Source organism: Sus scrofa, chromosome 3 (genome assembly GCF_054392235.1).
Source record: "Sus scrofa isolate SSC_HxYL_T2T_F1_AM1 chromosome 3, Sscrofa_HxYL_maternal_Yorkshire_Landrace_v2.0, whole genome shotgun sequence".
NCBI classification, from domain to species: domain Eukaryota; kingdom Metazoa; phylum Chordata; class Mammalia; order Artiodactyla; family Suidae; genus Sus; species Sus scrofa.
The window spans coordinates 22,687,265-22,700,696 of NC_139385.1; the positions used below are offsets into that span (position 1 = coordinate 22,687,265).

The 13,432-nt window shown below is 44.4% G+C and overlaps 1 protein-coding gene across 29 annotated transcripts in view; it reads left to right on the forward strand.

Moving 5' to 3' along the window:
- Positions 1 to 8,151, forward strand: part of LOC100519166 (uncharacterized) — a 191,758-nt gene extending 183,607 nt beyond the window's left edge. For 22 of the 29 annotated variants that reach the window (XR_014840446.1, XM_085017174.1, XM_085017195.1 and 19 more), the window contains 6 exons: positions 1,423 to 1,487; positions 1,936 to 1,966; positions 4,799 to 4,843; positions 6,210 to 6,262; positions 6,415 to 6,534; positions 7,862 to 8,151. Coding sequence is in view for 22 of the 29 variants with exons in the window: in XM_085017174.1 (XP_084873300.1) it covers positions 1,423 to 1,487; positions 1,936 to 1,966; positions 4,799 to 4,843; positions 6,210 to 6,262; positions 6,415 to 6,495 (275 nt within the window). In the remaining 7 variants the exon portion in view is untranslated. Of the gene's footprint in view, positions 1 to 1,422; positions 1,488 to 1,935; positions 1,967 to 4,798; positions 4,844 to 6,209; positions 6,263 to 6,414; positions 6,535 to 7,861 lie in introns of those variants that run through there. The other 7 variants (XR_014840442.1, XR_014840440.1, XR_014840443.1 and 4 more) reach the window with 3 other exon arrangements.
- Positions 8,152 to 13,432: the final 5,281 nt, after the last annotated feature.

A 13,432-nucleotide genomic window follows, 5' to 3' on the forward strand; every position in this document is an offset into this window, starting at 1 on the left:
GGAAGCCGTGTTTCCAGGTGTCTTTAAATTATTAGACATTGTTTCGACCTGGATTATGTGGACAAAGAAGTCCAACAGATGACACAGACGGTTCCCGAATCCCACCGCTCCAGGTCCAGCCATTGACAGTGTATCACATGCTGGTGGTACCTTTATTCCAATTAGCAGAACACTAATAGTTTGCCTTAGGAGTCATACTTGGTGCTCTTATAAGCTCTGCCCTTTGACAGATGTGCAATGTGATTTCTCACCATTATAGCACAGAGAAATCCGTACCCGAATGCTCCCTGGCCTGTTTCTCCCAGGAGTCCCAAGATGGGCATCATGCAAAAGGCCTTGTTGAATGTGGTGATGAATGAGAGGACTGGCAAAATGAAATGCCAAAGAAACTCCGAGTGAGCTACTCTTTAGCCGCAGAGTGGAGTTAAAGCTCGAAATACGTTAGGGTATGGGTGGACCGAACACTACAAAAAGCTATTGTGGTGAGTGAAATAAGGCAGGTGCACAGCAAGACAGATACCGTGTAATACTACTTGTGTAGGCACGTTCATATAGCAGAAGCAGGAATTACCAAGGCCTGGTGGCCAGGGGAAGGTGAGTTGTGATGGGTCATGTCGGGTAGGATGACAAAGGTGTGGGTGTAGGTAGTGTTGATGGGTAGAAAAGCGTGTGGAAGTCAAAAAGGCTACGGAACTGTATAGTTAACAGTTATGCAAAGGATAAATATTATACCTGTGCCATCACACTGTGCTGAGCAGAAGCAGGGCATGTGACCGTGTGGAGATGAAAAATGGTCTTGGAACATTCCAAGAAGTAGCGGGAGTCGCCACGGGATTTAAAATAGGCTGGAGGAGTCATTGGACTCTGTCCTTGAAACATGGCATGACTTGTTTTTGTTTTGTTATGTGTGTGTGGCCACACCTGTGGCATATGGAAGTTCCCAGGGGAGGGGTTCACCCAGAGCTGTACCCCAGCCATGGCACCACCGGATCCAGGCCACATGTGCACACTACGCCGCAGCATGCAGCAACCCTGGATCCTTAGGCCCCTGAGGGAAGCTAGGGAGCGACCCTGCCTCCTCACAGAGACAGCTTCGGGTCCTTAACGCACGGAGCCACAGCGGGAGGTTCCCCAGAACATGAATTTGGAATTTACCTCTTTTCAAATTGCCTACATTGAATTGAGTATGTTGGCTTTGGCTAGGAAGCTTAAAGCTCCCCTTCTCATGATGTCAAGGAACCTCCCCTTGGCCAGCCTCATCCCACCAGAGTGGTCAGCCAACAGCATGTGTGCCCATGCTTCAAAATCACCCTCATCCTTACTCTCCCTCCCTGGGTTCACACACCACTCCCCAACAATGCTGCCTGAATAGTTCCTGAGCAGCGTCACCAATATCATGACTCATACTCTATGTTCTCCCAGTTCACCCTCGGCATATTTTGGTGAAGGAGTACAGCAGCTCAGAAGATATTCCATCTGACCCCTCAGTAAGTGCCTTTTATTATTTGAGATAAAAGCATAGCTTCATTTTCTCCTTGTTTTCAATCAAATTCAAATGTGAAAATCTATACAGTTGAAAGTATGGAGACATACTTTTTTCCTGGGTTGGATGACTGAATGCCTTTCCCAGTGATTGACTGTAAAAGCTATTTTCAGTACAACAGCATCTGTTGCACACTGCATGTGTGGTTGGGAGCATTTTTTCTGCAGAGTATTACCCTCCTTGAAAGAGAATTTTTTAGTGTTCGGTCAAAATAGACTTAGGTCTTCCAGGAAATTTTGAAGCATTTCTCACAAATGACATCTCTGTTTTCTTTGGGACCATGGACTCAAGAAAAGCTTCATTTAGCTTTCTGAGAAAAGAAATAGTATGAAATATTCTTTGTTCATAGAGCCCATGAAGCTTAGATTCTCACACTGTTTTCTTTTCTCCAGCTCATGTTGTACGAGTGGCCTTACAGAAGCGGTGTGTATTCAGAGATCATCTCTCCAGTGACAAACAATCTTGGTGCAGTAGAATGTGGGGCTTCCTTGCTGACATTGGTTGCAGAGCCTCCATATCCTGGGTTCCTTTTGGAAGGAGACTTGGGGGTTTAGAGCATACAGCTCTTCGCCACTCATAGTTTTGCCCAAGATGTCCATGCCCTGGACACAAGTATATCATGTTGATGCCTTGGGTTTTTACATGTTATGAGGGACAGGGAGTGAGGTCCATGTGCGAGCACATGTGGTGTTTTCCTCATGAGATATTTCATATTTACATGGACATGACAACCATTGAATTTCCCCAACACAATTTCCATCCCTTCTGCACAACTTCTCTACATTCATGCATTCTCCCTTCACCACCACTGTTCCCAGTTTGGCTTAAGTTTCCCCTTGCTCAGCTGGAGATGGTGCAGAGACAGTTGGCCCAAGCTCTTGACCTCCTACATGGAAAATCTAAATGGGGACCCCAGGCCAGGTTATCCATGGGAGTGCCTGGACCCCTGACCTGCACCTCTCTCTCAGCCAGGATTTTGTCAGTCATGGAGCACTGACGGGGAAGGGTCCCTGCTCCATGTCTATGCCTGGTAATACCAGGGTCTCCAGAGGTCCTGTAGATGCTATGCATCTTATAAGGTCCCTGTCAGTGCTGACATCATCGCTTCAACATGGCCAAAGCAGATGGGAATCGGCGAGGCGTATTCTTGTATTGGACAGTGTCACTGTCATTCTTACATTTGGCCACCCTAGGTAGCACACACCCAGGCGATCTTGCAAGTAAGAGCTCAGAGTTCACCCTCATCCTGGTGTCCGGCACCACTGTACAAACTTGCTGCCCACCTGGGTGAGAAGGACTCTGTGTTCCCTCTGTGTTTCTCTCCATGAAATAAGTCCCTCATGTTGTAAGACTCTTGTTAGTGTGGCTGTACATTTAATCAGGGCACATGCTGCACACACCGTGTAGAAAATGAAGCCTGGAGAACAACCATGATATGAATGATAGTGGCTGTTTTTAATGGTAGGATTTCAGTATTGTAAGTTCTTCTATATTGGGTTTTCTTTAAGAGCAGTGTTTTGTGAATCCATTTATTAGCATGCTTTTCCTGGAAATCAGCCTTCCAGTAAAGTTGTAATTTTTTTAGTGCTTTTTGTCTTTTCCTTCATAAGTGACCACATATCGTGCCCTGTGCTATCCAGTGGGATCTCATTGCTTATCCACTCCCAAAGCAGTTGCTTGCACCTCTTAACCACAGAGTCCCAGTTGAGCGCAACATACATTTTCACATATATTTGATCACCATCATAGCTTCTATGGGGTCATATCTTCTCAAGGTGTTTACCCATTTTTAAACTCAGCTATTTGCCCACAGTCTTTGTTTTTCATTTTTTTGGTTTGTGTGTGTGCATGTGTATTTGTTTTGTTTTAATTGAGTGTTAGTTTCTTATATTTTTTGGATATGGGTCCCTTATCCAGAAGCAATATTTGCAAGTATTTCCTCCCATCCTATACATTGCCTTTTCATTCTGTTGATTGTTGAAGAGACTATACTTTTTTGACTGGGGAATCTTAGAACCTGGGCAGTGATCATTTGGCCATACATATATGAGTTTATTTTTAGGTCCTTCTCTTATGGATCATTGGTCTGTCTTCCTGTTTAGATGCCAGGGGTAGATGTTTTTGCTGCTGTGGCTTGGCAGTGTGTTTTGAATCTGGGAATTGAGACGTCTCCATTGTTGTTCTTTGCTGTCAAGATCATCTTTTTATTCTTTGGGGCTCTACATGTATTTTAGGATTTTCTTTTCCAAGTCTCAAAAAATGGCATGAGGTTTTCTGAGTTGTTGCAGTATAATGTGTACATCATTTTCAGTAGCAGAGAAATGTCGACAACATTAAACCGTCCAGTCTATGAACATGGTGTGTCGTTCCAAGCACTTGCACCTTCTTTAATTTCTTTCAGCCATGATCTGTAGTTTTCAGTGTACAAATTGTTCACCCCGTAAGGGGGTGCCACTGCCTTCCTTGGGTCTTCCAGGCTCAGGGGTGAGAAGGATGGGATCATGAAAAGAGTGATGCATCCCTCCCTCCCCTCTGCCCATTCTCTCTGGTTTTGTCCAGCACCGGTGCCCTGGGCCATGCTCCTCACTACTGGCAAAAAGTGGGGTGCCCTGCTGGGAATTCCTCCCAGGTCAGAGTGTTGTTGACACTGCTGTTAGAGTGTCCCCAAGGACTCTCACAATGCCTAGCATGGGTCCAAGTGCCCAAGATAACCTGCAAATGAAAGATCCCCTCTGGTCGTCCAAATTCTCTGAATGAACAGTGAGGTGAGGGTGGTTGGTTGTCTCTTCTTCATCTTGCAAGCTCTTAGAGCCACTCTGTCCACTGTGGTACCCACTAGCCAGAAGTGCCTGCTTATATTTAACTTAGTTCAAATTGTGGTTAACTCAAGCAATTAAAAAGAAGCATGCTCACACACACACAACACCCAATGGTTTGATCACACTAGCCATATTTCAAGTGTGCCCATAAGTGTTGGAGTTTCTAGTGGGTCAGCTTGAAAGGGAGAGCTGTAATGGACCTGTGGAAGTGAGAGGTTGACAGATGCTTCTCTCAGCATCTCTTTCTTGAAGGTTTGAAACTGTGATCGATGTCTTACTGAAGGACTGTTGCTCCACAGAGCCCAGGGGAGATGTGAGCACCTGGAGAGAGGACTAGTGGGATGCCTTGGAAGGCAGCATTAGCTGAAGGGGAAGGGGAGAAATGGGTGGGGCAACTTTCCTTATAACATTATTGCTCATGTTTATGATTCTGCAGAATTTATTGCGGAGAGCGTTGGCAGCATCACTAACGAAGATGAAGGTAGGAACAACACTGCCAAGGGTGAAAGCTTGGATTCAGGTTCCCAGCTGGAGGGGATCCCTTACAGCAGATTTTGGCTTTGTTTTTAAATTTGCCTATGAAAACCATAAGCTGACAGGGCACAACAAAACTCTGCGAGTCGCTTGACACTGGAGACCCAAGTTCTTGGAGCAAGTGTCTGGTGGTGGATGAGAAGTATACTCTGTCTGCACTTTCAGGATCCCATTGCTCTTTCTTCCTCACGTAAAAGCACTCCCAGGGTAGGATGGCTTATAGAGCACGTCTCTGGGATCACGGATGTGCTCCAGCCTCCTTCAGCTCATCTCAGCCTGGACAGCTCACCCAAGGCTGATGTGCTGATGCACACATCATGTTTGAGGGAGGGCTCCATGTCCACCTGCCTGGGGACCCTCCCCACCAGAAGGAAGTCTAGAGGAATGTGTGAAGGGGAGGCTGGGCTTCTCTGCACACTTGCTCCCACAGACCCATCCACCTGGTCTCCTGGGCTTGACCAGGCCCAGGACAGAGGCTCAGGGCAGCAGGGCCTGGGACCCCTGGTTCCCTGAGAATCCACCGCTCATCCAGGCAGCCTTGGCCCTGCTCCCCACACCCCAGTCATGTGCACACCATGTCCTCTCCTCAGGCCTGACCAGCTCTCATCCCTCCTTGTCCTTCCAAGTCTAAGGGCAAATCCTGGTAGGCACCCTATGTTTATGTAGATGCCTGTTGGCTCATTTTGGGGCAAGGAATTTGGATACATTCCTTCACCTCTGATTGTGCTTTTATCCTCTCTGAGGAGCTGGGAAAGTCAGGGTGGTGTTGTGAGCAATAAGCTTCTGCCAGATACCTCAGGTCACCCCAGGTGCCAGCACAGGATCAGGCCCATGCCAGGAACTCCCTGGGTGGCATCGATTGGTTAAGAGAAACATTGACTGCCTGGAGAGTGGCAAGATTGCCATGGCCCTTCTTCCACCCTGCCCTCATTGGAGGAAGGAAATGAGCAGTAATCAGAGGAGAGAAATGAGGAAGGAGGGAGTCGGAAGCAGGGGTTCTGGAGGAAAGCGAGGGCATGCTCCGAGGTTCATGGGGACAGAGGCAGCCTGTGTGTGAGGCAGGAAGACACAGGTCTTATTCCAAGTCACATTGAGGGAAGCAGAGGGCTGCAGCAGGATCTTGGGGATCAGAGACCTTCTCCACTGTAGATGTGAACCAGCTGAGGCCCTGGGAGGTCCATGGAGGTGAGGACAGAAAGGGGCCCGAGACTGAGCTCCCTGCAGCATCATGGTCCTGAGGTTCCATCTTGATTCTAAATCACCCCTTTCCTTTCCCATGGCCTCCCCAACCTGGTGGCTGCCCCTGGACACAGAATGTTACATGGCAGATAACGAGAATTCTGACAAGGAAAGCAGAATTAAGCGGGTAATCTATTTCCTCTTTCACATCTTTTCATTTTCCTCTCTTTGTGTCACCCGTAGACTCTTCCTTGTAAGTCTTAACCACCTCCTTGCTCCATCCTTTTATGATATTTACCATGATGGATTTGGTCTCAGAGACTGTACTTTTCCTCCCAGAAGCGGAAACGCTCCCTGTTCCTGCGTTTAAGAAAAGCATTTGGGGGGACAGCCTCCGATGCCGATGATGAGCACACCTAGGAAGAGGCAGTGTCGATGTGGCAGACCGGGGGTGCAAAGGTGAGGAGACAGATGCGCCTGTTCTCCACAGCATGCCCAACTTCCTTTTGGTTTTTCAGAAAGCCAGACAAAACTCTGTGTGGCCGCCCTTGTGTGTGACCACGAAGTGGAGAAAAGAGGAGGGTATTAATCCATCCAGAGGATGCCATGAGCACACCTCCCAAGCAACACATCCCCATCCCAGGAGCCCCTGAGGTTGCTAGTCAGAGGGGCGCTGTAGGGCCATCAAGTGCATGACTCACTAGGGGCTCTTCCCAGTGTGTTCTTTTTTTTTTTTTTTTTTTTTTTTTTGCTATTTCTTGGGCCGCTCCTGCGGCATATGGAGGTTCCCAGGCTAGGGGTCTAATCGGAGCCGTAGCCACCAGCCTACGCCAGAGCCACAGCAACGCAAGATCTGAGCCACGTCTGCAACCTACACCACAGCTCACGGCAACGCCAGATCGTTAACCCACTGAGCAAGGGCAGGGACTGAACCTGCAACCTCATGGTTCCTAGTCAGATTCGTTAACCACTGCGCCACGGCGGGAACTCCCCAGTGTGTTCTTTTTGAAGAGCCCCACTGGAGTGGTCCGACATCCTCTGCAGGACCCATCCCTGCAGTGCCAATCCCCACCCCCTCAAGTTACCAGGGAGCCTCCCCCCCCAGGGAATCACCAGGTGATGTGAGGCAATGGAGGAGTGGCCCTGACCTGCCCAGTCTCAGGACTTCTGGGAAAAGGGTGAAGAAGACCCAGACACCCACTGCTCTGTGAGCAGGGAACTCACCTGTCCCTGCTCTGCATCCCTATGGACTCTTCATGGTCCTGGTATCATGTTGGGAAGCTGCAGGATCCCTGCTTGCCTAGGAGGTGCCTGAGCCCTGGGGGTCCCTCAGCCTCTGCAGCCCCCTTGTAAGGTCTCGGTCACCTTATGGCCCCATTTCACAACCTGCGCTGGAGCTTCTGTAGATACTATATTATGTGTGTCCAAGTCACACTAAAGCAGCATGAGGTGGCACTTCATTGCAGTGCTCATTTGGGATGGGTTTCCAGGCAGGATTTATGTTACTTCTGTTCCTTTTGTTTTTTCTCCAATTTTGTCATTAAATAACATAAACACAGCTTGTTTTATTACATTTTTAAAAAGCAGTGTTGTGGAGTTGCCTTGTGGCTCAGTGGGGTAAGGTTTTGGCTTGTCCCTGCTGTCTCTGGTCACAGGTATGGCATGGGTTCCATCCCTGGCTGAGGAAACTCTGCATTCTGAGGGTATAGCCAAAATTTTTTTATAAATAAAAAAATAAATAAAAATCAGTTTTTTCCCTAAATGATCACCTCTCTTTGTGTTACAGATTGTCAGTTTGGCATCAATGACAACCTGGATGTGAACACCCCCAGCCTACGCCTCAGCACATCCATACCATCAGGACCTCCACCTAAATAAGTCCAGAAGCAGCCTCACTCAATGCTCACCTCCTAGGGCACCTCACTTAGTATAATCTCCGTTGTTTAACTGCATAGATTTAGTGTATTAGTTATATCCCTAGTTTTATCTTTTAGTTTTCTCTATATGTTCTATATGTTCAATATTTATCTCTATGTTCTGTCTTTTATGAAATAAAATGTTTCTTATTAAATTTAATTTATTATTACACTGTATTTATCTATACAGCTGCTTTTAGAATCCTGCTTTATAAAATAAAATACACACAGAGATAGAAAAGCACCCTCAGCAGAGGCAGCGCTTCATGAATTGTTGGAAGGCAGGTGCCCTAGTGTCCACCAGGATCACTCCCTCCCTCGCTTATCCCTCACCAAGTCTCAGTTCAGTAAGGAACTCCAAAGTTCATACTTTACACCGGTCCCATGTCAGTGGTTGTTGTTGTTGTTCTTTTGAGGGCTGCACCAGCAGCGTTTGGAGGTTCCCAAGCTAGGGATGGAATCGGAACTATAGCTGTTGGCCTATGCCACAGCCACAGCAATGCTGGATCCAAGCCACTTCTGGGACCTACACCACAGCTCGCTGTGGTGCCAGATCCTCAAACCCACTGAGCGAGGCCAGGGATTGAATGTGCGTCCTCATGGATGCTAGTCAGATTCGTTTCTGCTGAGCCATGATGGGAACTCCCCATGTCAGTCTTCCTAGGGAGTCCATTGTCTGAAGCCTGTTCAATCCAGTGGTCCAGGGGGTAATAAACCCAAGATCTTTCATGGTGGCTTGGATATCAGGACTCTTGATACCCACCCAGCCTGGCTGGTAAAAAATTCATGATTCATCATCTATCCCCTTGTGAATCTTAAATATGTTTCTCTATTTCCTTCTGGCACAGAGAATTTATCTGCAGCAATGTTTCTGAAATTCTAATTTTTATTCCCTTATAGTTCTCCTTTTTATTCTAGATGCCCAGAGGAATTTTTTTAAGCCTTACACTGCAGTATCATTTCTTATTAGTCATTGCAAGTAAATGATCAGTGTTCTTTTGAAAACAATTTCAAGACCGACCTTTTTAATTTTCCAAAAAATCTGCATGATGCTGTTTAAAATTTGCTTTGTATCATTGGTTTTTCTCTTTCAGGTCCATCAATCATTCATCTTTCAGATCTCTTATGAGTGTCTTTTATTCCAATACATTCGTCAGATATTTTACAATGTCTGGCTTGATTTATTTTCCAGGAGTTGTTTTTGTTTTTGTTTTAATAGTTGTTAAAAATTTCTTCCTTTTCATCCACCATTTCTGATAAGGTCTTATTTCTCACCCTGTTTCTCCTAGTTTTAACTTCATTTACAAAATGATTTTTCAGTATGTTCTTAATTCTTTTTTTTTTTTTTTTGGCTTTTTTTGGCTTTTTTTTGGGCCGCTCCCACGGCATATGGAGGTTCCCAGGCTAGGGGTCGAATCGGAGTTGTAGCCACCGCCCTACGTCAGGGCCACAGCAACGCAGGATCCGAGCCACGTCTGCAACCTACACCACAGCTTACGGGACGCCGGATCGTTAACCCACTGAGCAAGGGCAGGGACCGAACCCGCAACCTCGTGGTTCCTAGTCGGATTCGTTAACCACTGCGCCACGACGGGAACTCCATATGTTCTTAATTCTTTTTTGAATCCTATACCCTAATTGCTGAGTTTTTAAAATTCTGATCTCTGAGGCACTTGGATTATTTTCACTTTTTCTTCTGCATTTCTTTTTTTTTACAGTGTTTGGTCTTTATTATTAATCACATCATCATGCATGACAAGAGGATCATCATATCCATGGAGAAGTTGATAAGCATTTGGATTGGGCTTACTTATCCCAGAGTTTTTTGGGATTTTTAAAATTGTTTATTGAATTTTATTTGGCCATGCCTATGGCATGTGGAGTTTCCTGGGCCAAGTATCAAGCTAGCACTATAATAGTGACCCAAGCAGCTGCAATGATGATGCCACATCCTTAACCTGCTGAGCCTCAAGGAAAATCCTTTTTTTTAATTGAAGTATAATTGACCTATAACACTAAGAGGTCCAGATGCAAGAATATACTTTTTTGATATTGCTGTGCTTTCCAAAATGATCATCACAGTTAATATAGTAACCATCTGTCACAAGCCAATGTTATTACAAGGTCACTAGGTTATCTATGCTATACATTTCATCCTCATAACTCATTTATGTTTTACCTAGAATTTTGTAAGTCTTATTAATTTCCCTGGCCTATTTCTCTCATCAGTGCACCCATATCCCCTCTGGAAACCACCTCTTGGTTTTCTGTATCTATGACTGCATTATGTGTTTTTGTTAGGTTTGTTCACTTGGTTTTTTTTGTTTTTTGTCTTTTTTTTTGCCATATCTTGGGGATTGTTAACCCACTGAGCAAGGGCAGGGATCAAACCCGCAACCTCATGGCTCCTAGTCGGATTCATTAACCACTGTGTCATGATGGGAACTCCCCTGTTCACTTGTTTTGTTTGTTTCTACATATAGGTGACATCACACTGTGTTTGTCTTTGTCTCTCTGACTTATTTAACTGAGCATAATACCCTGTAGGTCCATCCATCTTGTCACAAATGGTAAGATTGCATTCTTTTTTATGACTAATTGTCCATCTGTGACATATATGTGTGTGTGTGTGTGTGTGTGTGTGTGTGTGTGTGTGTGTGTGTGTGTGTATCAATCACATCTTCTCATGCATTCATTTATTCATAGATGCTTTGGAAAACTACCCAGAGGTGGAATTGTTGGATTTTCTGAAATTTCTATTTTCAATTTGTTTAGGAAACTCCATATTTAAAGTATATTACTTAAGATAATTATTAATTAATAATGCATCCTACTGCATTTCACCGCATGCTGCAGATATGAGGGTTTTTTTTCTTTAGTGATACTAGGTTTGTTAAAGGCAGAAAAAATTTTAGGATGCCTATTTTCTCCTGATCCATTTGCAGTATCTAGAAAAAAGTTCTTAAATTTCCTTTTTGTTAACTTTTGGTGATTATTTATAATTGCTATCCCTAGAGTAGTATTTTCTATAAGGGTGAATCATTTCGTGTGACACTGAATGGAACATATATAAAGAGTATAAAAGCAATTTTAATAAAATCATTTGGATTACAAAGAAAACTTATTCCATGTTATGGGCTCAATTGGGATGACAAAGGCTGGAATACAGAGAAAAGAGACAAGACCTGTGGGAATGCATAAAAGGGCAGATTTTATTACCAAGTTCAGGCTCAAATGGCTCATCACACAACAGGACAATAAAGTGAGAGGTGATACAGAAATGTAGGCTAAAGAAATAGCAGCATTATTCAGAAAGCTAGCAGACCAAGAAGCCAGTGGACCAGGGTCCCAAAGAGTTTCTACTAAAAGGGGAGAGCTAAAGGAATAGATTTAACAGAGAGTCAGGTTTGTTCTTCTCGGTTACAACTTTTCTGCAGTGGAAGAAAAGAAATGCTTATTTGTCCCAGGAAGAAAAAGAGATCGCTCTAGAGTGTGGTGGGAGAAGGATTTTCCCCAGTAGAATATCTGAGATTTAATCCCAAGGAAAATAAGCCTATAATTATGTGTTCATTCTGACTCAGTTTCTTCTTCTTTGAAGAAAAAATATTTAATTTGTATGGTTGATGCCAAGGAAATTGTATTTGCTCATCTATAACCAAGTGATTTGCAGACTTTTTTCTCTCTTTTTTTCTTTTGTCTTGCTGGGCCTCACCCATGACATGGAGGTTCCCAGGGTGGGGGTCCAATCAGAGCTGTAGCCACTGGCCTATGCCATAGCCACAGCAATGTGGAATCTGAGCAGAGTCTGCAACCTACACCACAGTTCATGGAAAGGCCAGATCCTTAACGCACTGAGGGAGGCCAGGGATCAAACCCGCAACCTTATGGCTCCTAGTCAGATTTGTTAACCACTGAGCCTTGCCGGGAACTCCCAGATTTGCAGACTTCTTGACAATGAGCTGTATTGTCATCTTGTTATCCAAGCTGATATGGACACTATGTTTTCAAAGAAGAAACACAAAATATACACAAAATATCCATAGGTAAAAAATTATGTGTAATTTTTGGACTATATATATAGTAAAGCCTTCAAACTTTACTCTCAGTGATTGACTAAAACTACTGTTAAAGCTGTATATGATTTTAGTGCTGACTGAGATGACTACCTCATTAATGTGAGGTCACAGTAAGTTCTTTAGCGGGGGGGGGGGGTGTTTCTGTGTGAGTGTAAAGATGCTCTACCTATCTGGAAATGGGTTATAACCACGAATGCAGAGACATTCTTTAAGGGTGTTGTTTGTTTGGCCTGTGATCTAATGCCTTTTTGAGAAAGGCATCCATAGGTATATTAAAAGTCATAGATATGTTGATGTATGTCTTTGCCACCAATGTTTGGCATCTTGGAGGCACTTCTCCACTTCTCAGTGGACATCAGGGGTGAGCAGCCTGCTTTGCCTGGATCTTGCTCTCATCAGTTGTGGCCGGGCCTTGTTTCTGTCTCTCATGGTTGGTTATACTTCACTCGGCCCTGTGATTCCCACAGTCCTCAATGTCCTCACTACTGTCGTACTTGGCATATGACTTTTAACCTTTCCCTCTACTCTTTTAGCAAAAAGGCATTAGGTCATGGGCCACTTGTCCTCAGGGCTGAGTTTTAACATCTGTCCTGAAGGACTATATTGAGAGAAAACAAGGAGCACTTGGTCCACAAGAGTTTTCTCTTGCTTTCTCCTGAGTCCTAGTATATACTGTAATAGTCATCACAAGCCCCATTTTTGCTTTCTATCATGAAACTTTCCAAGGACTAAAAAACAGATATTAAAGAAAATAAAGCTCTTCTTTCTCAAGGTTAAATGTTACAATAGAAATATATTTTTATGATTACTGTCATTTCATCAAATCTGGAATATCACTAAATCATATTTTTGGAAAGAAATTCCTCATAGCTTACCAGGTTTTCATGCTTTCATTAGAGGAGTTTGTTTTATTTTATTTTATTTTGTCTTTTCTAGGGCTGCTTCCCATGGAATATAATGGTTCCCAGGCTAGGGGTTGAATTGGAGCTGTAGACACCAGTGTGCACCAAAGCCACAGCAACATGGGATCTGAGCTGCATCTGCAACCTACATCACAGCTCATGGCAACACCGGATCCCCAACCCACTGAGCAAGGCCAGGGATCGAACCCACAACCTTGTGGTCACTAGATGGATTTGTTAACCACTGCACCACGATGGGAACTCCTAGAGGAGTTTATTGATGCTGAGTTGATCCTGTTTCACAGGTCACCTTTCAAAATAATTTACTTTGTTTTGCCTTACAGATTATTTCTGTGGTCTTGCCAAAGGTTTGTAGCAATATATTACTATTATCCATGTCTACAGTACCATAATGCATTTTTATAATCAACACCACTTTCTAAGCAGAAAACTGAACTTTTTG